The 26,266-nt window shown below is 42.0% G+C and overlaps 1 protein-coding gene and 1 non-coding gene across 4 annotated transcripts in view; both read right to left on the reverse strand.

The window, feature by feature from the left end:
• COP1 (COP1 E3 ubiquitin ligase) overlaps positions 1–26,266 on the reverse strand; it is a 228,633-nt gene that overhangs the window by 13,273 nt on the left and 189,094 nt on the right. Inside the window, exon 19 of one of the 3 annotated variants that reach the window (XM_073356471.2) lies at positions 14,987–15,373. The exons of the other annotated variants lie outside the window; for them this stretch is intronic. Coding sequence (XP_073212572.1) covers positions 15,002–15,373 — 372 coding nt within the window. The 3' untranslated portion in view covers positions 14,987–15,001. Of the gene's footprint in view, positions 1–14,986; positions 15,374–26,266 lie in introns of those variants that run through there. 3 annotated transcript variants of the gene reach the window in all.
• Positions 10,081–10,217, reverse strand: LOC140916647 (small Cajal body-specific RNA 3). Its single transcript, XR_012160565.1, has one exon.

The raw sequence follows: 26,266 nt of genomic DNA on the forward strand, positions 1-26,266 counted from the left end.
ACAGATTATCTTTGAATGTGGTAGCTAAAAAAAACCCACTACAAAAGACACCACATGAAATGTAGTCTTATTGAGAACAAAAAAAGTACTTGAAGTGAAAGAACTGTATTGAGCGTCTAAACAAACAAAGCTCTCCAGCCTTGTAAACTAGCAAGTCCAAGAGAAAAATGCATAAATAATGCAAGGGCATTTCATAAGGGCCATTAACCTTTTAAAGTTTGGTTTTGTCAGACTTACATTTTCCACTGAAGGTAAAATTTCTACATTATGTTACACCCATGGCCCTGATTGTAGAAACAAGAGGAAGAAAAGTTTGGCAAAGGAAATATCAAGGTATTTGATTTTCATTTCAGTCATGCCCTTAATGCTACCGATTGTGATGGTGCTACACACTGCAATGAACGTCAGAAATAGTTTGATGCGCTGAAGCTACAGTTTACTGAAAAGATTAATTCGATTGTAACCATTTGGAGCAGGGATCACCTTTTTATCGGGTGTGCTTGCTACTGTTATATCCAGTTACTTTTCACACTTAAAAGAATTCACCCTCTTTTTTAGGATGACATTTTCTCCAAATTTACAGCACACTCTGAGGGTAAAGTTTGAATATTTTGGGAATTTTCAACTAAACTTATTATTTAGATTAATTTCAAATGGGACCATTATGAAAACATTCTCTGGAGCCTGACCCTTTCCCCCCTCCCAGACCCATTTTACTAAGAAAGGGTTAGTTTATCATCACACTTTGCAAATAGTTAACACTCACTGCCAGCTAATTTGGAACATATATTCATGTTCCAAGTAAAGTTGGCTGCCATTTGCCATCCCCCCTGCCCAATGAGATTGAAACCACAGGCAGTTTTCAGGAAAGATTGCCCTCATTTCACTAAAACATTTGCTATTAGCCATCCTATCTCTCAACCTTCAATCCTTCCTATGTGTGACTCAAGCCACTGAAATGTGTGAAAAATGGTCAAATGATGGAACACCTATGCTTTGCTACACACCATGCCATAATTAATAGACTATGATGGTTTCTCAGTATAAAACCTGCTTTAAAAGGATATTTTTTCATTGTATGAATAATCCAGTTTTTTAAAAAAAGGAATCTGGAAAGAGGAATTCTGTCACATGAAACTATATGAGGCTCCAATATGGGTCATCAGTGGGTTTGAACCCTAGACCTGCAAATCAGATCCCTACCCAGACTACTCCCATGTGAACTACAGAAATAACTTTTTGCCTATGGGCGGGACTAATGTATTGTGCGTAGCACTTTTGTTCATCTTTTGGAGGCAGTTTCTTTGTGATGATGCAGAGTCCGTAGTGTCCATGGAAATGCGCTGTGTAGCGTTTCGGGGAATTGTTAAAAGGTGTCTGACAAGCAGGACAAGGATCTTTCAGGGGATGGCTCTGACAGACCTGGCACAGGTTCTGGAGGCAGCGATCCCTTTTTCTTAGCCACTGAGTGGTCTGGGGGGAGCTTCTCCCCCGAACATCTTCTAGCAGGTTTTGGTACCAAAGAACTGAGGAGGGCCTGTGCCTTTTCTTCAGTGCTGGCAAAAGGGATCAAGGAGCCTCACACACCTCTGGTGCAGTGCTCTGTATTGAAGCCAAGCTACCCCCTTAAGCAGACACTTGAGCCTGGCTGCTCTATCTTTGAGTGGAGCTCAAAACCTTTACAAACCTGACATTTGTCACTGCTATGGGATTCTCCCAAACATTTCAGGCAAGACAGATGCGGGTCATTGACCAGCACAGGCTTGTTGCAAGACCAGCAGGACTTAAACCCCAGAGAGAGTTCTGATACCAAAAGATTAATTTTAATCAAAAAGATCTAAAAACTAAAACCCAGCACTAAAATTTAACTCAACTAACTCACTCATTTCCAACAGTAACAGAGAACATACAAAAAGGAGCGAGGGAAGAATTAGGCATAAGAAGTCTGAAATTGCTCCTACAAAAGTCACCGGTGGTAAGAAGGAACTGAGAGACATTAGGGGCAGCACCACACTCGTATACCTACTTGATGCCTCATGTAATGACAGAGGGCACACAGGCCAGTGCAGTAAGTACTGTTGAGAGAAAAAAGTTCCCTGACAACTGTGCATGGAATGCATACATACCCACAGTGGAATGGACATGTGCAAACACTTGCAGAAAATATATTACCTCACCCATGCTGTCTCCTGAAATTCCTGGGACCAACACTGCTAACATGAATTCTGTACATCATTCTGACAATTATTTTCCTTTTCACATGTGAAGATCAAGTCTCTTCAACACAAAGAAAGATCAAAATTTGGATTATTTGGAAAGAAATGTGCAACAGCCTAGAAAACGCAAGAATGCACTCAGGTGTCTCTTTCCAGATTCAGCTGTTAATATAAAACATGGGATTTTTTTTTATATTATTTTTTTTTTTTAAAGAGTTTATACTTGATACCTGTATATTTTTAACAATGAAATTATTCACAAAGTGAGAGACAATCTTCGTGTGAGTGTGTGAGTGTGTAAAAATAAATAGAGGGAGTTGCCCAATTTGTGTCATGTCTGGTACAAATGTGTATGTGTTTTTTTTTTTATCACACAGAAGTTCACAGACTCTCTACAGGACCCTATATCAGGAGAAAGCTTTCAAAATTAGTGTTTTCATCATCTTAACACAAGCACAACCTGCAGGTCCTATAGAAAACGAGATGTGGACTAAGCAGAAATTCACTTCCCAGCCTGTTAAACCCCTCCACACCATTTTAATGCAGACCAACGCCTTTACCTCTTATTCAGATGTTCCTTTAGATAAAATAAATCCCTCAAAATCAAAAATGTTTTCTGGCATTTTTTTGCCCTGCATTTTCCATCTGAGCCACATGTGGATCCCTTGACATAAGGAACATCTATCCCTGCTTTATTAAAGCCTCTATACTGAAGGGACCCTTTATTAGTGCCTCTCTTTTTTGGTTTCGGAGTAGCAGCCGTGTTAGTCTGTATCTGCAAAGAGAAAAGGAGAACTTGTGGCACCTTAGAGACTAACAAATTTATTTGAGCATAAGCTTTCGTGAGCTTTTTTGGATTTCACAGTTAATGCATTTTTTCTGCTTTTATTTAGGCTGAATTCAGCACAATAGTCTACCGTATAACTGGAAGCTCATTCACTATCATACATACACAAATCTATGCCTTCACTCACAGCATATGGGGGCAGAGTGGAAAGTAGTCAAACGCTCGCTCCAATGAGAGACACTCACATAAGAAGAAAGCCATTTGCCAGCCAAGTGTGAAATCATTTTTTCTTAGCATGACCTTTCTTTCAGCATGTGTTTTTCAGAAAAGCAAGATTAAGAGTGCAATTCAGGACCTGGTTGGAACAAAAAGGCGTGTCTGAGTGCATGTGTGTGGGGAGCTGCCCACAGGTTGCTATTGATTTATCCCATTTTGTGAGGTCCTCTGAACCCTAGACAGAAACTCAAGCTCGCAAATAAGAGGGGGAGGGGGCTGTAAAAATGGGGGTGGGATTTGGGAATCCTCTCAAATTTTTATGCAGCAGGTGCAATTCTCTGTATTTCAGTCATTCTGACACAAAAAAATGTATACAAATAAGCACTTACCTAGAATTTACTTGGAATTCAGTCTGGAATAATTTGTCGGTGACAAATTATGCTATATACACCACAAAATACAGAGGCCCAATGGCTGGTGCACAGTTCCCAACAGGCAGGCAGAGACATTAAAACCAATGTATGTCAGTATCAGCATTTAGAAAAATCCACTCCCCCATATGAGGGAATGCTGAGCTTCACTGCCCGTCTCATCCACAACAAGGTCTCCAAAGCCCTACACAGCCATATCTCCTGGGACAGGCTTACATTTCAGACATTCTCCATAAGGAGTAAGCTTGAGGCCCTGAATGAAATCACAAACTGGAAAGAGAAAGCAGGAGACTAAAGACCCACTGTAAACCAAACAAAACCATCTGAAATCAAAGGGTCCATGTGCACTACACTCACAGCTATTACAGCAGAACTGCTAACACCACAGTTGCAGCCCAAGCTGGTTAAAACATGGTCTTGGATCATACAGCGGACCAAATCATGCCCCTCAACCATGCTAACCTTGAATAGTGTACATGGGCCCAGATATCTGTGTAAGCCCCCTTCTCTTTCCTGTTCTCTCTTGACCACACAAAAATGGTCCTACGAACTCTGGCTGAAGACAACCAGAGCATGCTCCCACTGAAGAGTGATAAATTGTTTCTAAGTGGGTCTAGTATGGTTCGTTCTTGAATTACACAAAGCTCTTTCCCACCTGCTTTGTGGAGCCCAATTCACTGTCTCAACATTGCTTGAGGCTCCCTTGGACCAGGCACAAAAGGTTGGTCCAAATATTAAAAGCGAAGTCTCCTGCATACAGACACCGACCAGCTAAAGGCTTGCTTTGTAATCGCCTGCTTCTCCTACTCTGCCAGTGCTGAGTTTCATCCTCTAATTAGGTGAATGATACAGGTTTAAAAACTGACCTAACAACCTTGACATTAATATTTTAAAATTATTAAATCTCAATTCTATAATGCCAATAAAACACTTCTATGTGCAGATTTAATGAACAATGCAATCAGTATAAAGTAATACTTTGAATTTATATTGCACATTTCACCAGAGGATCCAAAGACCTGGTACAAATGCTAATGAAGCCTCACAAAGTCCCCATTAGGTAATTAAGTACTAACCAGATTTTACAACTGGGGAAACTGAGGCAGTGCATTCGCCTGACTTGGCCTAAGCTGCAGTAAATTGGTGACAAAGACATCAGTAGAACCCAGGGAGTATTTACTGAGGAGATAGAATAAATATGCAGGGATGAATATAAAGGGTTACTTTCTCCTATCTAAATTCTGCTTCTGGAGTAAAACACTGACTTACAAACTGAAGGAAAACCCATTTTGAAGTTTACTTTTCGCCAATCAGATTAAGAGCCCACATTAATACCATAAAGCCAGTTACAAACTAGCCCTGTACTCCACTATATGGTTGAGTCATACAATGCTTTCAAGCCAGCTGGATCAGGGTTGAGTCTAGTCACAGTTTCTAGCTCTGGACTCTAGGACACACGCCCAGGCTCAGACCACTTATCCAATGCCCTTCCTTGGAATGTGGGATACCATGCTCTCCAACCAACCTAAATCCTGAAATCCGTGTTTTAGACTTCCTGAGCCTCTGTCACTTACACACATGCCCTCAGACTTCCACCCAGACTGTGGGCACTTTGGGCTTTTAGTCTAGATTCTTCAGAGACAACATAGCAGGAAAACAAGGAATGCAGTCTTAGGAAAGGAATTTCTTAACCACTTTACTCTTATAAAGCACTGGAGAGCTCAAACACATCCTCCCCATGACATCTGATCTACCCTTCTGTGGGTCTAAGGTTTGTCAGCCTGAGTCCATCCTGCTTGCTATCTCCTGCAAGTCTTCCTTACAAGCGGTGATTGCCGGCCCCTTGCACAGAGAAGAACCCCACTCTTATGCATAAGAATGGCCACAGTAGGTCAGACCAAAGGTCCATCTAGCCCAGTATCCTGTCTTCCGATAGTGGCCAATGCCAGGTGCCCCAGAAGGAATGAACAGAACAGGTAATCATCAAGTGATCCATTCCCTGTCACTCATTCCTAGCTTCTGGCAAAGAGAGGCTAGGGACACCACCCCTGCCCATCCTGATCATTAGCCACTGCTGTACCTATCCTCCAAGCATTTGTCTAGTTCTTTTTTTAAAAAAAAAGAATCACATTTTTACTTAACAGGTCCATTGGTTTCCTGTGCATATTTGAGAGTCATACATTTAGAGTCATAAGGTTTCCTTATTTCCTTTCTAGTCCTGTTTGCCCTGCAGAGACAACCCAGCTAAAGACTGAGTGAGGTTGTCCTATATATCATCAACAGAATTGTTTCCAAATTCCCCCAGTTACACCACAGAAAACCCATGGACGAGAATGGGGTGCAGAGGTGTAACAAGGAAACACATGCTGCTTGACTCAGAACTCTGGCTGAGTTTGCAAACTGACCGTTAGAAAAAAGTATCATTTCACTTGTAAACCAAAGACATTTGCACTGGGAATCAATAGAGGATAAGCATGGAACCCCAAGATGCCATTTTAAAAGAGTTACTCTTTAGAGTAAAGTCACATTGTTCAATATTACTACTAATCACCAAAACATAAATGTTTGCAGTGTTGTTGTAGTCCTGTTGGTCCCAGGATATTAGAGAGAGAAGGCAGGTGAGGTAATATCTTTTATTGCACCAACTTCTGTTCATGGAAAAGACAAAATTTTGAGTTACACAGAGCTCTTCAGGTTTGAAGAAGAGCTCTGTGTAGCTCAAAAGCTCATTTCTTTCACCTGTACAAACTGGGTCCAAGTAAAAAAAACATATCTTGGGTATTGAGACACATTGTGATGAACTGAAGTTTAGTTAGAGCTGATTTGTGATAGGGATAAAGGAGTGTCTGTCCATAAAATGTAAAGCATTGTATTAATCCAAACAGCTGTGTACAGTATAGATGACAAATATTCAATTTCTCCTTAACATCTCACTATTAATCTTTCACTTTTTTTTTCCAGGGGTGGGGGGAGGGGGAGAGAAAGAAAATGGAGATCTTCTCCTCTTAGCATGTTAAGAGCTACAATCAGAAGTTCAACTTCACACACTTTTGCACAAATGCAAACAAGAACAATTGCTCATTAGTCACATTAGAAGTCAGGCAAACTGTTAAAAGTTGCCATCTTTCCCATTTTTCAGAAGATATCCCAAGTTTGACAGTGTCATCTCACAAACTTGACTTGTGGCACATTAAAGTATCTGAAACAGACACAGTGCAATACACATGCCATGCACGACACCCTCAGTTTGTCTTGCAGAATAAACTATTAAAGATGGTAATCCTACCTTTGCATGATCAAAGATTTAAATGAGGCCTACTGCCTGCATCTGAATTAATGCCGAAGGGGACAAGGAATAAGTGCCTTATATAACTTTATCTGCTAGATTGGTCCAATGAACCTAACCTTTCTGCATGCAGAGGGGCAACTCAAGTTAGTAACATATGCTAGATACACAGCTCAGTAGTTACAAGTCACTTCCAGTCTCATTCTTTTGCAATGTTTTACAGATACAAAAATGAGAACTTTAAAAAATTTCACCATGGACAGAGTTTAAAGCCAGGTAGTTTATATTCTGCCTCATTTTATTTTGACAGATTTACTGATTGTGATAGAAAAGGATGAGACAGAGATGCATGAGTCTCAACACCACAGGGGAATTCCCTATTTCTGTCATACTGAAAAATCATTTCCTTTCATTCACCCTTCACTTCTAACTCAAACTAATACTTTGAATATACTAGTCTGTCTGCAATTTTATCATCAAATAATTGTAAGTTAGTTGCAAAAAGATGACAGGACCATATATCCTACCAAGTAACGGTGCCAACATATATAAAAATTCCCACCTAAAAATATGTTAGATTCACTTATGGTTACCAGACTGCATAAAAAAGGAAGGAACTAAACTTAAATCATTCAATAAACCATCGATGCTCCTTTCCTAACCCTAATTACTACTTTTCTACCACTCACAGCCCACATGTATCTCCACGAACACCGGCCACGTGATCTGACGAATAGCAGAGTTAGTGTGGCTTGCACACATTACAAGGTATGAAGCCTTAAATGGTTCTGCATGGGCTCTGACTTGGCTCCCTCACATACCAGGCAGAATGTCTGTGCCAAAGCATTTGTACATCAGGGGCTCCATGTTTCTATCCTACACAGGTTCTTATACCTGCCACGTCAGCGCAGCATGAGTGCCTTCCAGTCATGCATTAAGAACTGTAACGACTAGCTGTAATGTGTGGTTTGTTTTTTTCTTGCATAGCACTACAGCCTCAGTGCTGAGGGAGCCCTTCAAGCACCAATGTCGTGGCACAGGCACCCTGGGGTCTCCTCACAACCTTAGCTCCCTGCATGCTTATGGACAAAGACTCTCCCTGCCCCAGACCCTCTCCCACATCCTGGCTCAAATGCTCCTAACTCCTCAAAGTTCTGCTCAACCCCTCATGCCCACTCAAGCCCTACTCTGCTTACCCCCCACATCTCTAGTCACCACACTACTTATATCCCTACTTGCCCCCATGTCCCCCCAAAGCCTCACCTCTCCCCTGAGCCTAACCACATGCTTCCACCTACATATCCAGCAACCTTGCTCAGTAGAAGTACATATAGAGCACAGGAAATCACATACTTTGTTGTGTCGATTGCATGCCAAGATTCAGGGAGACAGTCTGGCAGCACTGGAATACTGAAATGCCTGATGGATCTGAACAGTTCCATCAGTGAGTCTGATTATCCCAAGTAAGGAAAAAATGGTTATCTTTACATTTTAAAATCCCAGGAGTGGCTTATGGCCAAGATGGTAGATTGTGAAAGAGAATTCTGGAGCTTGTGGAAAGTACGGTTGTAGAACACTGAACGCAAAAGAAAGCAAGTAAAACAAGCATTTTAAAATCTTTTCTTTGCAAAAGTTAGTAATTTTTTCACTAAAATAATTTCACAGAAAATTCAACTTTTCTCTGAAGAGTCACTGCACCAGATCTGGACACTAAATTAAATGCAGAAGCATTACACAGAGGGTTTTGAGTCTTGTTTTAAGCAAAAATTTCAGTGGAACCTTATCAATGAAGTCCTGTTGATACTGCTGTAATACCACATTGGTCATGCTGGTATTTTCACGTGAGCATTTTTATAATGTCCATTATAAAGGGCAGTGGAGCCCAAGCCCCAAAGCTCCCTGGAGTTCATATTTATGGTATTGGGTATTGACTGTTCATTTAAAAATAAACCAAACAAGGTAATAAAACAAGATCACTTGTCTGCATAAGAGAATCAGGACTGGAACAGTAAGGGTGTCAGGAGTCAGGTGCTTTGGTAAAGCCTCGTCCAATGAACCTAAACCTTTCCAGAGGTCAGAGAAAATTCCGAACACAGATGCACTGGCATAGCTGCAAAGGCAGCCTGTGAGTTATTACCCATATATTTCCTTTTTAAAAAAAGCAAATTATTCACTTGGAATTATCAATCATATGCCCTCCCTGAACTCATTCATTAGGTCATTACCTTCTCTTCCAAATCTATCAAGTCCCACTTGTGTCACTATGTCTAAAAGAAATCAGCCAATTCATAATGACTCGAAAGGGCAGACATGGCTAGTTGGAACTTGTAACCATTAAAAAAAGGAAAATTTATGTAACAATTGTATTGTCTCTCTCCTCACCGCTCACTTTTTGATGTCAATTTTCTTTTAAAACTACATGCTCTTTGTGTTTCAGTAGAGTTTTCATTGCACTTAGCACCCTGGGGTCTCAATACCGACTGAGGCCTAAGGGTGCTACAATAGTTCAAAAATATTGAGAGCAGGAATATCTGGATATCAGGGCCTACAGAAGGTCCCTTCCCTAAGAGAAATTTACTGACTGCTATGGCCAGCTTACTTATCCTAATGAGCACAAAAAAAAGGGGGGCGGGGGGAATTTCACACAAAGCCTGACAGCTATGATTATAGCCTTAGTTAAAATATAAGGAGCTGGGTAACTACCGGCAATTATACTCAGCTCTGAAAATCACAGAGGGAACCTTGCCTAGTGGCCCTCTCTCACGCCCAATCCATTACAGCTGCATTGTACCACTGCCTGTGGCCTTGTCTACACTACAGGAAAAAGTCGATCTAACCTATGCAATTTAAGTTACGTGAATAGTGTAACTAAGCTACGTCGACTTGAGATCTACTTACTGCGGGGTCCACACTACACGATGTCGACAGAAGACTCTTTCCCATCGACTCCCCTTACTCTTCTCAATCCGGTGGAGTACAGGAGTCGACAGGAGAGAGATCTGCGGTTGATTTAGTGGGTCTTCACTAGATCCGCTAAATCGACCGCTGATGCATCAATCGCCGTGTGTCGATCCCCTGCTAAGTGTAGAAAGCCCTGTGGAGACAGCTATAGGAGTGGGGAACAGGTCTGGATGAGGGTGAAACAGTGTATGGAGGGGAACGATCAGGTCTAGCTAGCTGTCCTAAACCAGACAGAGACCTCCACTTTACTCTAGGAAGACTGCAAATGCAGACAAAAGACATTTCATTTGTCCACATGGTCAGACCCTGCAGCTTCCAGTTCCACTGCATTTCATTATTAAAAGGCCTCTTGTTACGTGATTTTTTTTTATCCCAGGCCCTGACTGCATCAAATCCTAAATTTAACACACTTTAATGCATACAAATAAGCTAAAGAAAAAAGGATTCAGATTACAGAAAAAATATAATTAAGTAGACAAATTTAACCCAGAAGGTCAAAACCATTATTAGCCACTGTGTGAAAGGTTGCAAAGATGTGCACACCACACACATACATAATGGCATTAAACGAGGCGCTCAAGTCTCCTTTGCAATTAACTTGGGGGAACAGCTCATTGGAAATTTTAAAAAGTTTACTTCTACTAGTCTGACATCAGGCCTAAAGATCTCCTGGCCTTTACTGAGCTCTAAACCATGTAGAGCAGCAAGCTATTGGTGCATTGAAAAGCCAACGTCCTTACAGTAATGCCACTGAACATCAAGCTGTCTGAACAAGGATATGCATATTAAATGACCTAAAATATATGATCTGTCACTGGATGGTAGAAAAGGGGACAGGGGTTTGAATTCCCCATGGCATTGACTGGTGAGTCAGAGCTACCCAGGCTCTCTGGTTATGTCTGCAATACAACACCCATGGTTGGCTTGCATCAGCTGACTCAAGGTTGGTGTGTGGGGCTATAAAACTGCAATGCAGATGTTTGGGTTTGGGCTTGTGCTGGAGCCTGGACTCAGGGACCTGCGAGAGGATGCCAGAGCCCATGATCCAGACTAAGCCCAAATATCTGCACTACAGTGTTATAGCCCCACATCCCAAGCCAGAATCATAGAATATCAGGGTTGGAAGGGACCCCAGAAGGTCATCTAGTCCAACCCCCTGCTCAAAGCAGGACCAATTCCCAGTTAAATCATCCCAGCCAGGGCTTTGTCAAGCCTGACCTTAAAAACCTCTAAGGAAGGAGATTCTACCACCTCCCTAGGTAACGCATTCCAGTGTTTCACCACCCTCTTAGTGAAAAAGTTTTTCCTAATATCCAATCTAAACCTCCCCCACTGCAACTTGAGACCATTACTCCTCGTTCTGTCATCTGCTACCATTGAGAACAGTCTAGAGCCATCCTCTTTGGAACCCCCTTTCAGGTAGTTGAAAGCAGCTATCAAATCCCCCCTCATTCTTCTCTTCTGCAGGCTAAACAATCCCAGCTCCCTCAGCCTCTCCTCATAACTCATGTGTTCCAGACCCCTAATCATTTTTGTTGCCCTTCGCTGGACTCTCTCCAATTTATCCACATCCTTCTTGAAGTGTGGGGCCCAAAACTGGACACAGTACTCCAGATGAGGCCTCACCAATGTCTAATAGAGGGGAACGATCACGTCCCTCGATCTGCTCGCTATGCCCCTACTTATACATCCCAAAATGCCATTGGCCTTCTTGGCAACAAGGGCACACTGCTGACTCATATCCAGCTTCTCGTCCACTGTCACCCCTAGGTCCTTTTCCGCAGAACTGCTGCCTAGCCATTCGGTCCCTAGTCTGTAGCTGTGCATTGGGTTCTTCCGTCCTAAGTGCAGGACCCTGCACTTATCCTTATTGAACCTCATCAGATTTCTTTTGATTTCTTTGGAATCAGCTGAGACAGGCCAGCCAGGGGTGTTTTATTGTAGTGTTGACCTATCTTTTACGCCAGGACGTCCAGAAACCTCACTTGGGAACAAGGGGTTAAATAAATGGATTATGTTTTTTAAAAAATAGATTTGTAAGTGAATTTCACTTCACTTGAAGTTGAAGGGAAGATCATGCTAGCTAAGACCAGGTATAACAAAAGGAAAATGTATAAGTATCAAAGTCTGTTCTTCAGTTCTGTCCTGCAGCACATGCTGTTATGACAATCCTGGAGCTCTCCTGAGCCAAGAGTGATCATTATACATAACGGCCTGGTGGTTTGGGGATAATCTGGAGACTACATTCACTTATTTGTTAATCTTTTAGTCAGGATTAGAATCCAGATCCCAAAAGCTGAACAGCAAATGCATTATATTGATTCCAGCAAACCTCACAAATAGCAGTGACCTGGTAACAATAGATTTTTATGATGTCCGAGTTCTTCACAGATAAAATTAATCGTTTATTGGATGCCAAAATAATTTCCGTCTGCCTAGTAGCATACTGCACTGACTTAACCTATTCCATTCCATAGCTTACAACGGTAACTTTGGTCTGTCAAACAGAAGTCTGCTAGTTTTTAACAGACAGCAAAGCAGAAAAAAAACCCACCCCACCCCTGCCTACTCATGGTGCCACTTAGCACTGTGCATATCAGAGAAGCGACTGCATAGAATTTGTATAGACTGATAATTTCTTCACATTGTAAGACCATAAACATTTCAGTGAGGTGAGATGCTGCTGGGTAAAGTTTATCATCATATTTGAAGACAACTCAATCATTTTTGTTGAGCATTAAGTCTCGCCACAGATTACTCTCTATTCAGAGCAATGAATAGGAAATCAGGTTCTCACAGTTGGAGGGGATTTTATCTGTAAGTCCAATTCATAGGACAAGTGAAATCACCTCTCCTTATAATGAATAATTTTGATACAGTTGGAATCAATTTTGCACAATGGCTGTAAAAAATCTTCAGATAACTGAAATTGAAGTGACAGTGGTTTTTTAATGTGTTTTTTAACACCCAATGTCATTTTGAATGCATGTGGAGATTACCAATAATATATGATCAAAAAGGAAAGAAAATTCCAGCAATAACAGAAATGTATTAAGATACCAAAGATTTTAATGGCAAAAGGCAAGTTTAAAAGGATTCAAGCAAATAACAATTAAAATAATCAGTATTTGTGCTTCAATGACACAAGCGAACAAAACTCTTTTGAGAGGCATGGTATCGGCCTGGATATCCTTCAGCTGCATAAATATTAGAAAAGCCAACTTGAAGAAGACAGGAGGGGTGAAAAATAGTATTTCTCCTATATTTGATTACTTGTCTAATCTATATCATCCTCTCTGGACTAGTGCCCTTTAAATATTCCTCCTGCACTGCTGTTGATTTACTCCTCAATAGAAGTCATGGTGACTGAAGCCAGAGTGAATGGCAATGCTACATTGCCATTTTATCAGTCTGCTGATTCCTCAAAACATTTCAAAACAGATTAACACAGACAATAAGAAAGGACTGGACAGAACAGAATGAACTTCTGAGGAAAGGAACTATTTGTTTTACCAGGACTGAATACTACGGATTTCAATTTACAGTGAACCGGTGTGTGTTTTTATCAGTAATAGAAAAGATAATGAATGGCAATATCTAGATACAATCATCTACAATTGTAGATCATGACTTCAAATGGAGAACTGTTGCTGTAAGAAGTGGCTTTTAAGAAAATATGCATATGGCACATACAGTATGTGGTTTTCTGAATGGGGCTGGGCAAAGGGAGAGAAAACAAGGCACAACATGTGTCAGACTACTTCACTAACTTTTGTCTCAAGAAACCTGGGTTCAAATTTAGATTCACTACATGAAATTCATGTAACAATCTCAAACTCTCTCACTGTACACTTGTCCATCTCATAAAACCACCATGCAACATGACAGTCTGCTCAGAAACACATAATCACTTATGGCACTCTATAGTTTCAAAGCTCTGTATAAAAATTAGTCCTCACAGCACCCACCTGAGGAAAGTAAATATAATTCTCACTTTACGAATGAAGCAATTGAAGCACAAAGAAGGTAAGTGTGTTGTCAAATGTCACCCAGGGAGTCAGTGGCACAAGTGGGATTAGAAACCAGAAGTTCCTGGCGCTCAGGCCCATATTCAGTATATTGAACTACAGTGGCCTGGTCTACATTACACAGGTAGGTCGACGTAAGGCAGCTTAGGTCAACCTAATGTCGTCTGTGTCTATGCTACCAGGTTCCGTCCACTGATGCAACTCACCTGCTATGACTACTTAATTACTCCACATCCACGAGAGGCATAGTGCTCAATTTGACGTAGTTAGGTTGATGCAGTGGCAGCGTAGATGCTGTGTGGCTTATGTCGACTTATCTGGCCTCCAGGAGATGTCCCACAATGCTCCGCTGTGACTGCTCTGGTCACCATTCTCAACTCCGCTGCCCAGCAGCCAGGTACACAGGAAACAGCACCTCCCCTGTTAAACAACCAGTAACTTTTGAATTTTAATTTCCTGTTTGTTCGGCGTGGAAAGCTCACCTGCCCAGCTGACCATGCCAGCGCCACACTCCAAACATGCTCCTGCCTGGAGTACATAGGAGGTGGTAGTTGATCTTCTGGGTCTGTGGGAAGAGGAGGCTGTGCAGGCACAGCTCTGATCCAGCCGTAGAACCATAGACATAGACAAGCAGATCATTTGCAGCATGGGGCAGAAGGGCTACACTAGGGACACAGCAGTGCCACGTGAAAATCAAGGAACTGCAGCAGGCATAGCAGAAGGCCAGGGAGATGAACAGTCGCTCTGGTTCAGTACCGCATACATGCCATTTTTACAAGGAGCTGCATGCTATTCTCAGCTGCGACCCTACCATGACCCCCAAGAGCAGCGCAGTACCTCTGAGGAGTCGGAGACATGGGCCACCGCAGACAACACTGTCCTTCATGGACAAGGAAGAGGAATGGGAGACAGGTGAGCACTGGATCCACTGTCCTAGAGAGCCAGGAGCTGTTTATAACCCCGGAACAGTCCAGCCAGTTGCAGCAGATCAGCATGGCCGAGAGTGATGCCAGGGAAGGAACCTCTGGTGAGTATGCAATTCCAATTAATATTTTGGGGTCACATGTTCTTATATTCTACTTTTTATTTAAAAAACCAACTGAGGTAGAGTGGCTATTTGCTTCCCAGTGGCTACACCAGATAGGTGGAGGGTGCCCTCCGAAAAAGATTATGTACACAGGGATGTCCTGGGATTCCTTCCTAGAGATCTCCAGGAAACTTTCATGGAAGTACTCTGCAATCCATTGCAGAAGGTTTCTGGGAAGGGCTGCCTTATTTCTTCCACTGCAGTAGGACACTTTCCCACCCCACTCCAGTATTAATTCGCCTGGCATCATCGCAGTACACAGCATGGCAACATAAAGTCCTGGTATGTACCTGGATGCTTGCAGCAGCTGTTCCCTTGCGGCCTCTGTTACCCTCAGGAGCATGATATCAGCTAGGGTCACCTATGGGAGATGGTGGTAGTTTACATTTAAATTGCTCAAAGTGCAAACAGTAGTGCCTATGCCTGGCCCCCCCACAACCTCTTGTCATTTTCTGCCCAGTCACCCAAGCTTTACAAAACATGTACATAGTTTGGGTGGCAGGGGTCAGAGCTGACCTCAAAAACTACGAGCCTCGGGCGCTAGAGAGCAGCGGCAATGGGGAAATAAGGAAAATGTTGTGGTGACCACATGCCACCGCAAGCACACACACCTCCCCCGCTGTGCCGCCTCTACCAAGGCTTGCGGTTTGGGAGGTGGAACGCTGGTCCCCGACCTCCAGACAACGTCCATGTTACAAAGAGAAGGTGGCATGGCTCCCTGGCCATCTACGGTTCCACTGCTGCAGATGGTCTGATGCCCCTGCCCCCAGACCATACCCATCATGGCGGGGACAGCAAACCGGTTCAATTAATACCGTATAGAAATGAAAATGTTCTGCTTTACACTTGCATGGATTCAGGGGAGCAATTTTTACATAGCAACTGTGCACTAGGCCCTGGGTCTGCACTGACAATGGTTCCTTTCTGCTTTGCATGGCTTACAGCTGAAAGTGTGGCCTTCAGTTATTCTTCCACACCAGCAGAGAGATTCTCCCAGATAAGACGAAGGAGAACAAATGCACGATGACATGTTTAATGAGATAATAAATGCTCCATGACAGCAGACACCGAGCAGAGCGCGTGCAGGATTGCTCTCTCTGAAAAACTGGATGCGGACATTATGAGCAGGACAGGACCCCCGGAGAATGAAGATGGCACACAGTAGTAGATGCTGGGGATTCTGAAGGAACAGCCATGTTGACGTGTCTGAGTGACATTCAGGAGAAACATCTCGAGGCTCAAACTCCCTCTGCAGAACGGCATTCCAACATCACCACACTCCCCCTCCTGTGTTCCACTAGGTGAGGGGTGCCAATGCAATATCCCTTCCACTCAATCCCTGGGGAGGATGTCAAGAATAAACAGCTGCACATATGCTGAGGTATGACAGGCAAGGCCGCTGTTCTTTTAAAGACCAGATGAATGTGTTTTCTGCTCCCAATTTTATTCCACCGTCTTTCCAAGATTTAATTCTTGTGACAGATCTTTTGGTGTCTATATCTGCGTGCAATGAAAGTCCAGATCTTGAAAATGAAATCTTTATTAATTCAAAGCAGAAGGGGAAGAAAGGGACAGGGAATCTGAGGCACTGGGGGTGATGTGCATGGAAAACAAACGTAGCAGTCACATCAAGGTTCAGATTATGGTAGGCCCAATACAGACAGGCAGCGCACATTACTGTGGGTCACTACTAAAATGGGTTTTCAAAGCCTCCCTGAGACGCACTGCTCCACATTGAGCTCTTCTGATAGCCCTGGTATCTGGCTGCTCAAAATTAGCAGACAGACGGTCTATCCACCTCCACATTCCACTCTTGTGGAAACTTCTCTCTTTGCTTCACAGATATTATGAGGCACACAGCAGGCAGCTATAAACCATAGGGATTTTTTTTTCCACTGAGATCTAATTGAGTGAGCAGACTGAGCCAGTGACTCTTCAAATGGCCAAAGGCACATTCAACCACCATTCTGCATTTGCTGAACCTATTGTTGAACTGCTCCTTGCTGGTATCCAGGTGTCCGGCTTCATGAGCCATAGGAGTAAGAGGTAGGCTGGCTCTCCCAGGATAACTATTGGCATTTGAACATCACCAGTGGTAATTTTGCGGTCCGGAAAGAAAGTCCCTGCTTGCAGCTTTCTGAACAGACCTGTCTTAAAGATGCACACATCATGCACCTTCTGGGACCATCCCATGTTGATGTTGGTATAAAACCTCTGGTGATCCACCAGTGCTTGCAAAACAATATAAAAGTATCCCTTTCTGTTTAGGTACTTTTTGGAAATATGGTCTGGTGCCAAGATAGGGAAATGCATGCCATCCATTGAACCACCATAATTAGGGAACCCCATTGTGGCAAATCCATCCACTATATCCTGCACATTGCCCAGAGTCACTATCCTTCTTAGCAGAAGAATATTAATAGCTCTGCATACCTGGATCACAGCAACCCCCCACAGTGGATTTACCAATTCCAAATTGATTGCCCACTGACTGATAGCAGTCTGGCATTGCAAGCTTCCACACAGAATTTGCCACTCGTTTCTCTGCTGTCAAAGCAGGTCTCATTTTAGTGTTGCTGAGCAGCAGGGCTGGGGAGAGCTCCACACACGGTTCCTGAAAAGTGGCCTTGCACATACAAAATTTCTGCAATCACTGATCATCATTCCATAACTGCATAACGATGTGATCCCACTAGTGAGTGCTTGTTTCTCAGGACCAGAACCAGTGCTCCATTGTGTTAAGCTGCTGCACGACTGCCAGAAGCAACTGGGAATTGTTTCATTCCAGCAGGGCTACTTGAAGGATGCGGCGGTTCCTCTCACATCTCTGGAAATACTGCAGGGTAAGGCATGTGCTGTTTGCGACACTTGCCACAATTGTACACAGCTGAGCAGGGTCCATGCGTCTCTGCAGATGCCATATGCACAGCTATGCCTGCTTTTTTTAAAAAAAGGCATGAAATATGGATTGCAGATGAAATCAGGGGAGGGAGAAAACTGCATCATGGGATGTTGAAGCCATGTTCCCAGTCACTCCTGCGAGAATGTTTTAGCCCCATGAAGCACTGCAAGCCCTTCCCAAAACCTCACTGCTCTCTGCATTGATGCAAGCACTACTAGTGAGGACACGCTCCACTGACACAAGGAGCATGACACACGGACATGGACACAGCCAACTTAATTACTGTGGCAGCTGGATGTCAACTTACGTCTGTAGTAGAGACATGGCCACTATCTCTTGGGAGAGGCCTGCTACTGGAATAGTAAAGCCTTCTGTTGGTCAGACTGAGCTGCTTTGGGCTCAGGATCAGAATGGCAAAAGTGATGCAGGTTAGTACTGAAGTCTATGGCTGAAACAATATCTGAGAGGAAGCTTTTACAGCTTGCCAATGAACTATGCATCTCTAACCACAATTGTGCATTCACCCTAAAAGGTAAAAGCACGACAAAAAAATTTACAGGCATATTTTAGTTTTACAATCACTTATAAATAAGCAAGCATCAGCAAAGCCAACATAACGTGGACAGCTATACATTGGTTAACTGCGTGCTATGGATTAATTGACAGGCATAAGGGAAAAGTCGAAGGGCTGTCTACACTTACCGGGGATTGACGCTGTGGCAATCAATGTGCTGGGGGTCGATTTATGCTAAATTGACCGTAGACTGCTCTCCCATCGACTCCAGTACTCCACCGGAACAAGAAGTGTGAGGTAAGTCGATGGGAGAGTGTCTCCCGTCGACCCCGCAGTAAGTCGACCTAAGATAAATCGACGCCAGCTACGTTATTCATGTAACTGGAGTTACATAACTTAGGTCGACTTACCCTTGTAGTGTAGGCAAGGCCTAAGAGACAAAGTATCCACTTCAACCTGTGCATAGTTGCTTGTAAAACATTTGTTAGTTTTGTAACAGGTTGTTAGCAAGTGCTGACCTGTGTGTTACCTCAAATTTTCACAGGTCTTCCAACAGAATTCAGAGTACTTGTTTTGTAATGTATACTCAGATGTGAGGCAATTTCCTGTACAGTAACCAAATTTTGCACTAGTGAAAACAACAAGGACACTGCAAAATGAATCCAAGCCCCTTTGAATATGAATATGCTGATTTTACTTTCAGCTCATCTCTTTCCTGTTTTTACCACGGCTTGTGCAAATTGACTTGTCTCTTCGTATGCTCAAATCAACATACAAGTTCTGAAACACTGTATAGAAATGGAAGCACTATTCACTTTCAATTCTAAATGAAAGATTTTTTTTATTCAGAAGCGATGTAACACTTTCCACGAGTACACTCTTCATAAACTGTATCAGTTTCCACTGTTCAGTGGACATGAGGAGATCTCTAATTCAGCCAGAGCAGACTGCTGCACAGCAAGTCTTTTTCAGCAGCATCAGGCAGCCTGGCCGCAGACAATCAAGCTCACCAACCTAGGAGCTATGGAAAATCTATGCCAGACTCACATTTAGCAGTTTGGAGAACAATGCTAAGCTTCTGTCTATGGTGACATTCGGGAGGGATGCAATCACTTCCTTCCTCTGAATTGTATTTACATGCTCTTCGCAGATTGCTGGCCAAAGGAATTTCTATGGATCTGACCCAATCCTTCCTCCCAATGTCGTTCTCTTATCTTCCTTGCAGTATATCTCATTATTATGAGTAAGTGGGAAAAAATGCCATTGTCTTCTCCGCCAGCTCCCCAGACTGTGTCGACTATATTTGTCCCTTTAACTTAATATTCACTTCAGACACACTGAAGTGAATTTAAAAAACCTTAGCACACTAAACCCCTGGCAATGCAGTAAATCGTTTGCTTCATTCCAGGTTCGGCAATCCAGAGCAAGAGTTTGGGATAAAGTGATTATGGTATGCAATAAAATACAAAAGACTAAAGTAGCTTGAGCATTATTTGCTGTATAAAAAAAATCCTATTTCAAATTGTAGAATCAAAACATCTTGAAAGAGTGCTGCACAATCCTGTTTAGCTGCAACAACCCTGATGTGGTGGGTAACGTTTAGCTGTGTTTAATAGGGATCCATTGTTTTATGAAATATAATTTGGTTTGGTTCAGATTTATTTTTAAAATGACTCCATGCTATGCTGGGTATTTGTAAACCATTCCTCAAAGCAGCTATTAATGAAATTCTACCTCCAGATTTATTCTGTTTGACTAAATGGCTTGTTCTGTACAGGTACTTCAATTAAGACCCACTGTGCCCTCCAAAGCAAGGTCCATCTTTTACTCTTAGCACACGGAGGGCAGTAGGAACAACAACAATCAGCAGCAGGTCAAGGTAAACCCCAACGAGGAACGAGCAACTCCTCTTCAAAAAATGTAAAATAAAGGACACAAGTCTAAGAAAAGTGAACTGTTCATCAGATCTGCCTGAGTGCACTCTTTTAATATGCGGCTTAGCATCAAAGTTCTATTATTGCTTAAGGCTGGGCAACTTGATTGACATTAGACTGACCTGAAGCTCTTAGGTTCTAATCCATTTTGATCCAGACCATAGTAGCAGACAGGGTGTGAAATCTATAGTACAGGAGCTCTGATACTAAAATGATGGATACAGTATAGAAGCCTACATAAACAAAAGCTTTTGTTGTCATAAAGCTAGGCGCGTGACTAGTTCTGCATCAGTGCTTCCATTTCACTCAGAGGTGAAACTGTCTGATCAAATCTTAAAATTGAATGCTGGAAGGAAAAAAAAATAGTTTTATTTTTCCACCTCATTTGAACACTATAGAATGTTAAACATCTGTGATCTTGTGTCACTTGCAAAAGGTAAATATATACAATCTGAACAAGCACTAGCTTTATAAAACTGCAGAAGTTAATTTCATATAATGCAGCTACCGTTGCTGTAGCATTGGCAATGTTACCTGTTAAAAGGAAGGAAGGAAGGGAATAGGTCTATAAAATAATGTTCGAACAAGAGGCTGTAGTATACTCAGAGTGGGGTTTTCAAAAATCTTCAGTGTGGGCCTAATTCTGCTCCCAGTGAAGTCAAAGGGAACGTTATTATTGACTTCAATAGGAACAGAGTTATTTCAATGATGAGTGCTTTTGAAAAATCCCACTCCAAACACATACTTTAGAAGAGTTTCCTCTGTTTAGAAGAGCCTATAACACCTCCTGTTTAAACATACGGATTTCACACATACTTGTGCATATATATGGGCAAAATTCATGAAATAAAACTGTAGAACCATATGAAATATCCTGTGGGCCTCAACTTGTATCTTAGTCTTGGCAGAGATGTATTAGTGGACTGTGCCCACTAACGCATCTCTGCCAGGACTACTTCCAGTGTTGAAACTCCTCATCAGATTCAAAGAGCCACCAACTTAAACTGCTAGCAATTCCTCTACAAAGAACATTCCTCTATTTCCATTTATTCTGAAATGTTGTCATGAAAAATTCTCACCAGCTAATTTCCAAGAGTTAGGTATAAATTGTTCTAAGATATTTTTGTTTTAAAGCTTACAATAGTAGCTGTCTTGCACTAACAGAAGGAGAACCAGGCTAAAGCATGGTATGCATTGTTACTCCTCAAGAATGGGCTTTTAAGAAACCCTCAGCGTTGGCAATAGACCAACACCAATTGCTTTTGGAGAAAAAAATACATTGCAACTTCGAGGTAAAGAATTACAGACATATTGGGTACGCATTGACTAATTCATTCCAAAGATTTTATTTTAAATAAGAGTTTAATTGCTAAGTGTTGCTGATTTATGGAGTCTAAGCTGTGATTGCAAGAAACCAGTGTTCCAGTAGTTTGTGTTAATTGGCATCAAAACTGCAGCTCAAAATTAAAAAGGCCTGCCCCAGATAAGGGCAGGGGTGGGATGAACTACTCACTTCCTGCTAATGGCTTTAGAGGTTGCCAGAAATTTAATTAGGAACTAACATTTTTGCCTGGTACCTGAAGGGAAAACACACATTTACCAGTTAATTCAAATTCTTGCAATAAATAAATAAAGTTTCAGGGCCATTACACTTCCAGGGTATTCATTCCCCAGTCAGTTCAGATCACAGTCCAAAACTGACCATTTTTAAAACCCTTCTTGGACTTATTTCAGTCTGTCCCAGGGACTGTGTCATTTCATCCCACGCTTGCTTATCCACTATCAGCCTTCTGTACCAACCCTGAAAGCTTGTGTGGAGACAACAGTCTTTTCCTCTGTAGCTCCTATAATCTTCTTGAACCACCCCCTTTTATCTGCTTCACTTGACTTTCCATCTTTTTGCAAATCTCAGGAAGATGACATTTTCTCCCTGGTTTATGACAATTTCTTTGTCTGCCTTTAATAAAACATGGCGTAACTATATTTTCCAAATCTCCAGAGGTTGGCCAGGACTTCCCAGAAATTTTAAGCATTAGCCAAGGGGCACTCAGTCCCAACCAGAGCCATGGGCTCAGTTACTTTAAAAAAAAAAAAAAAAAAAGTGAGTATACAAGAAGGCGGCAGAAGGCTAGAGCCTGCTCACCTAGCCTTTACCTTGACTTGACCATGAGTTTGCCCTTTTCTGGAGCATGAGACCCAGGAAGCAGATACAAGGAGAGTAGGCAGAGTGCCCACACATCCTGGCTGGCACCTGCAGAGATGCATTGTTCTGGAGGGGGCAGATCTCCATTCCACTCTAGACTCTCCAGATCAGGGCTGAGAGGAACAGAGATGGTGATGCAGAAAGGGGGACCACATCACAGGTAGAGGTGACATAAGGAATGAGGAGACATCAAACACACTCCATTTCCATGAGGAAAACCTGTGGGCTCCTTGCATACAGAGTATGGGAGGATGTTGCCTGAAGGTTGCTGGGGGGGGGAAGAGTAACAAATCTCTCCACCCACATAAAGGCAAACGGTTGGGGGGAAACCTAGGGCACGGAGGGAAAAGAGCCTCCAAAGGTTCCAAAAGGTATCAGAACTTCTGGATGTTTACTTGAAACCCAAACCTCATGATGTCTTTATAATTAAGGTACTAATTAAATAATTAAGATCTATAAGGGTGTATATATCAACCCTCTGGGATCAGGGGGTCCCGTGGAAATTCTCCTGGGAAGGCGGTGGAATTGACAACTGTCTTTAAACTAACATTTGTAAACTCTTTGGGGTTGAGACTGTGCACGCTTCAAGCTGTGTACTGTGCCTAACACAAGATGGCTCTGAGCTTGACTCTGGCCCTGGATGCTACTGTAAAATAAGTATCTGATATTAATAAAAATAAGTTTGGAACATATTTTATGTGAAAGACTACACAAACTAAAGTGGTATATTATATCTTGTAATACAATGGTACAATGGGGAATTAAGGACAGAGTGTGTCTCATCTCAGAATTAAACTACAAAAGCCAGGAAATTCAAACTTTTATAATAGTTAAACCACAAAAGAGACCGTGCTTTAACCACATTCTTTGTTTAATAATTAATTGCTACTTATTAAAATACCAGAGATCCAGCGGAAGAGAAACTTCTACTCTCAAATTTAATAAGAGCTGTGAAGAGGGATTTCTGTGTGTCCCCATTCACAATGAATACTGTAACAATGCGATTCTTGCTGTGCAAGTTCGCATGTCTCAAGATCAGGAAATAACAGGAATACTAAGACCCGGGTTACATTAGCAGTGAAATATAATCCACACTCACCGCAACTCTACCAGTGGGCTCAATGGCTGAAAAGGTAATGTCAACAGTTCTCACACTTCTACCACTATGCCATTCACTAAATGACTGAAAAACAGATGACTGATAAAAATGCCTCTGGCCTACCTAATGGTTAGCATTACTGGACATGCACTGGTGATGAATTACAGCAAAGTAGTTTGCTGGTGTAAATGCTGCCTCAGTTCAAAAAAACCACTTCAACTTTGACATCTCCTTTAAACTCACAAAAGACCCCTAGGCAATTTATAATGGTCAAGCTTAAAACTACCCCCTGCCCTCTTCTTTTTTGAAGAGGGGAAAAAAGACTTTAGATTAAGTTTGTGAAACTAGACTTGGAACCCAAGAGGAAAAACCAGGACCCATTCCTTTGATAAGACTATTCTCAAATCCAAGTTAGAGTGATTTCAAAGCACTGTAATGGAGGCAGTGGGGAAGAATAGGCCTTTAGTGCTGAACAATAGCATCAGTCTGATCAATCAATTGACACAGGAGTATACGAACAGTTAATCTGAATCTAGGAAAGGAAGGATTAAAAATGATGCATTATTGCATCAACTAGCGGTCCTCAAACCAGCCGGAAACTTGGAACAGCAACACAAATGCTGCAATACAGTTTCTCCAATTGCACTGAAGATGGGGAAGAGGTGTCAATTTTAGTAGTAAAATGGTTAGCCCCAGAGGAAAAGGAAAGACTGAAATGGACAGTCTCCTGATGTGACTTACCCCTGCATACACCGAATAGCAATGGACGGGGAATTTGTGGCAGTTCTGAGACCCACTCATGTCAGCAAGTACCACCTTTACAGGAGAAACCTCAACAGGTTCCTGGGCCCGGGGAGAGAATAAATGAAAAAATACTGGAGATTTTTTTTCATAAAAGGGATGAAAAATAAAATTCTTCTAAATCCTGTAATTTGCATAAGGACTGAGGTGTCAAACACTGAAATGTCAAGATAGCTAGTGAGCCACTAATAATAGAGTATAATTTTCTCATGTAGCTCTCAACAGTTGGACTCCTAGGGCGGTAATGATGAGTAAAGAGTTGCTACATTCAGCTGGGTATTTTCTTTGCTTAATTCTCTTTTCATGCAACAAGCAGAATCCAAGATAGAATATCTCTAGAAAGATATCTGCACTGTACAAATTTAACATACATTATATACAAATACACACACCTCACTGAGTTTCCCTGAAGACAAGAACATGCCTCATGGAATTACTTTATGCACAAAATTAGACCCTTTCAGCAACAGGCATGTGGAAGGAAATGTTACACATACTATTGCATTTCCAACCTAGGAACTTTACAAGCCAAGCAAGTCTCAAGTGTATTTTATGATGCTCTGGGTTAGATTTAAATAATAAAGATTTAACATTCTCTGTTTAAGAAAATGAGATTGACAAGACTTGCATAGCTCCTTTAAGAGGCTTGAGGAAAATAGAAAGGAATGAAATAAAATGCAGTAACAATATCTTGCTGCAAGGTGCTAAGCAACAAGTAGAGGAAACTGCTTGAGTGAAAGGATGAAAAATTGTTGGGCTTTTAAACACAACTAGAAAGAATTTGGTGCAGCCAGAGAGAAAAGAGTGCAGCAGAGAAGATCTGGGAGCCATCATGTTGGCAGGTCAGCTTCTCAGGAGGTCTAAACTCCAAAGCAGGCAAACAGCATTTGACGAAATTCTAGGTAAAGGCAGAGGGTCTCTGAGCACATTCAAACGTACCTCATTTTTCTGGGAGAGGATTCTCAGATTGCCACAACCTTGAAAAACTGTTAATTATGTATTTCAACCAGAAGAGTGAAGAGGGAGCCAAACACCAGCCCTCTTGTGGCTGTATGAAGGAGATGCAAGGCACCCTGGGAGTGAAGATCTAGAACGCAGTGCAACAAAAGATCAGAGTGCTTGATTAGGTTTGACCAGTGAAGAAGCAATGTCAGGATAAAGCGGAGGCAGACTTGTGAGAAGTGTAACCTATGATAATAACTCAACAGTTGTGAATAGGAGAGAAAATTGGATAAAGTGGGGAATGGTAGAGGCCCTCACAGAGATGCTTGGAACGGGACAGCAAGTACTACAGCTGTCAGTGATCACCTGGAGTCAGGTTCTGATTGAGATGCCAGAGGGATCAGAAAAGACAGCACAGTTCTGGCATTGTATTGTGAGTACCTCTCACACAGAAATCTCAGATTACTTTCTAGATAAGCTTCAACTGCCATCTAAACAACTCCATTTGAGAATTCTGCATGAAAAATACAGGTTTAATTTGTAAATCAAAGCTGCTAGCGGTCTTGAGATTAGTTTAAACCCAAGTTCTTGCAACAGACTACAGCTAAGTGGAGTGAAAAAGAAAATCCTTTGCATTTTTGGAAATCTTAACTGAAACTAAGATTTCAGATTAACAGAACTACAATTAAAATCAGGGCAGGTTATTTTAGATTAGAGTAAGGTTTGGTTATTTGGGAATAGCACGGGAAGTTTCATGTTAATATCAATAACTCTTCCAAATTAATTAACAGCTAAGAACGGCAATGAATCACTTTCTGAAATTATCTGAGATGGTTAGATTAAATCCAGCAAAAGGGAT

The sequence above is a fragment of the Lepidochelys kempii genome, chromosome 8 (genome assembly GCF_965140285.1).
Source record: "Lepidochelys kempii isolate rLepKem1 chromosome 8, rLepKem1.hap1, whole genome shotgun sequence".
Lineage (NCBI taxonomy): Eukaryota > Metazoa > Chordata > Testudines > Cheloniidae > Lepidochelys > Lepidochelys kempii.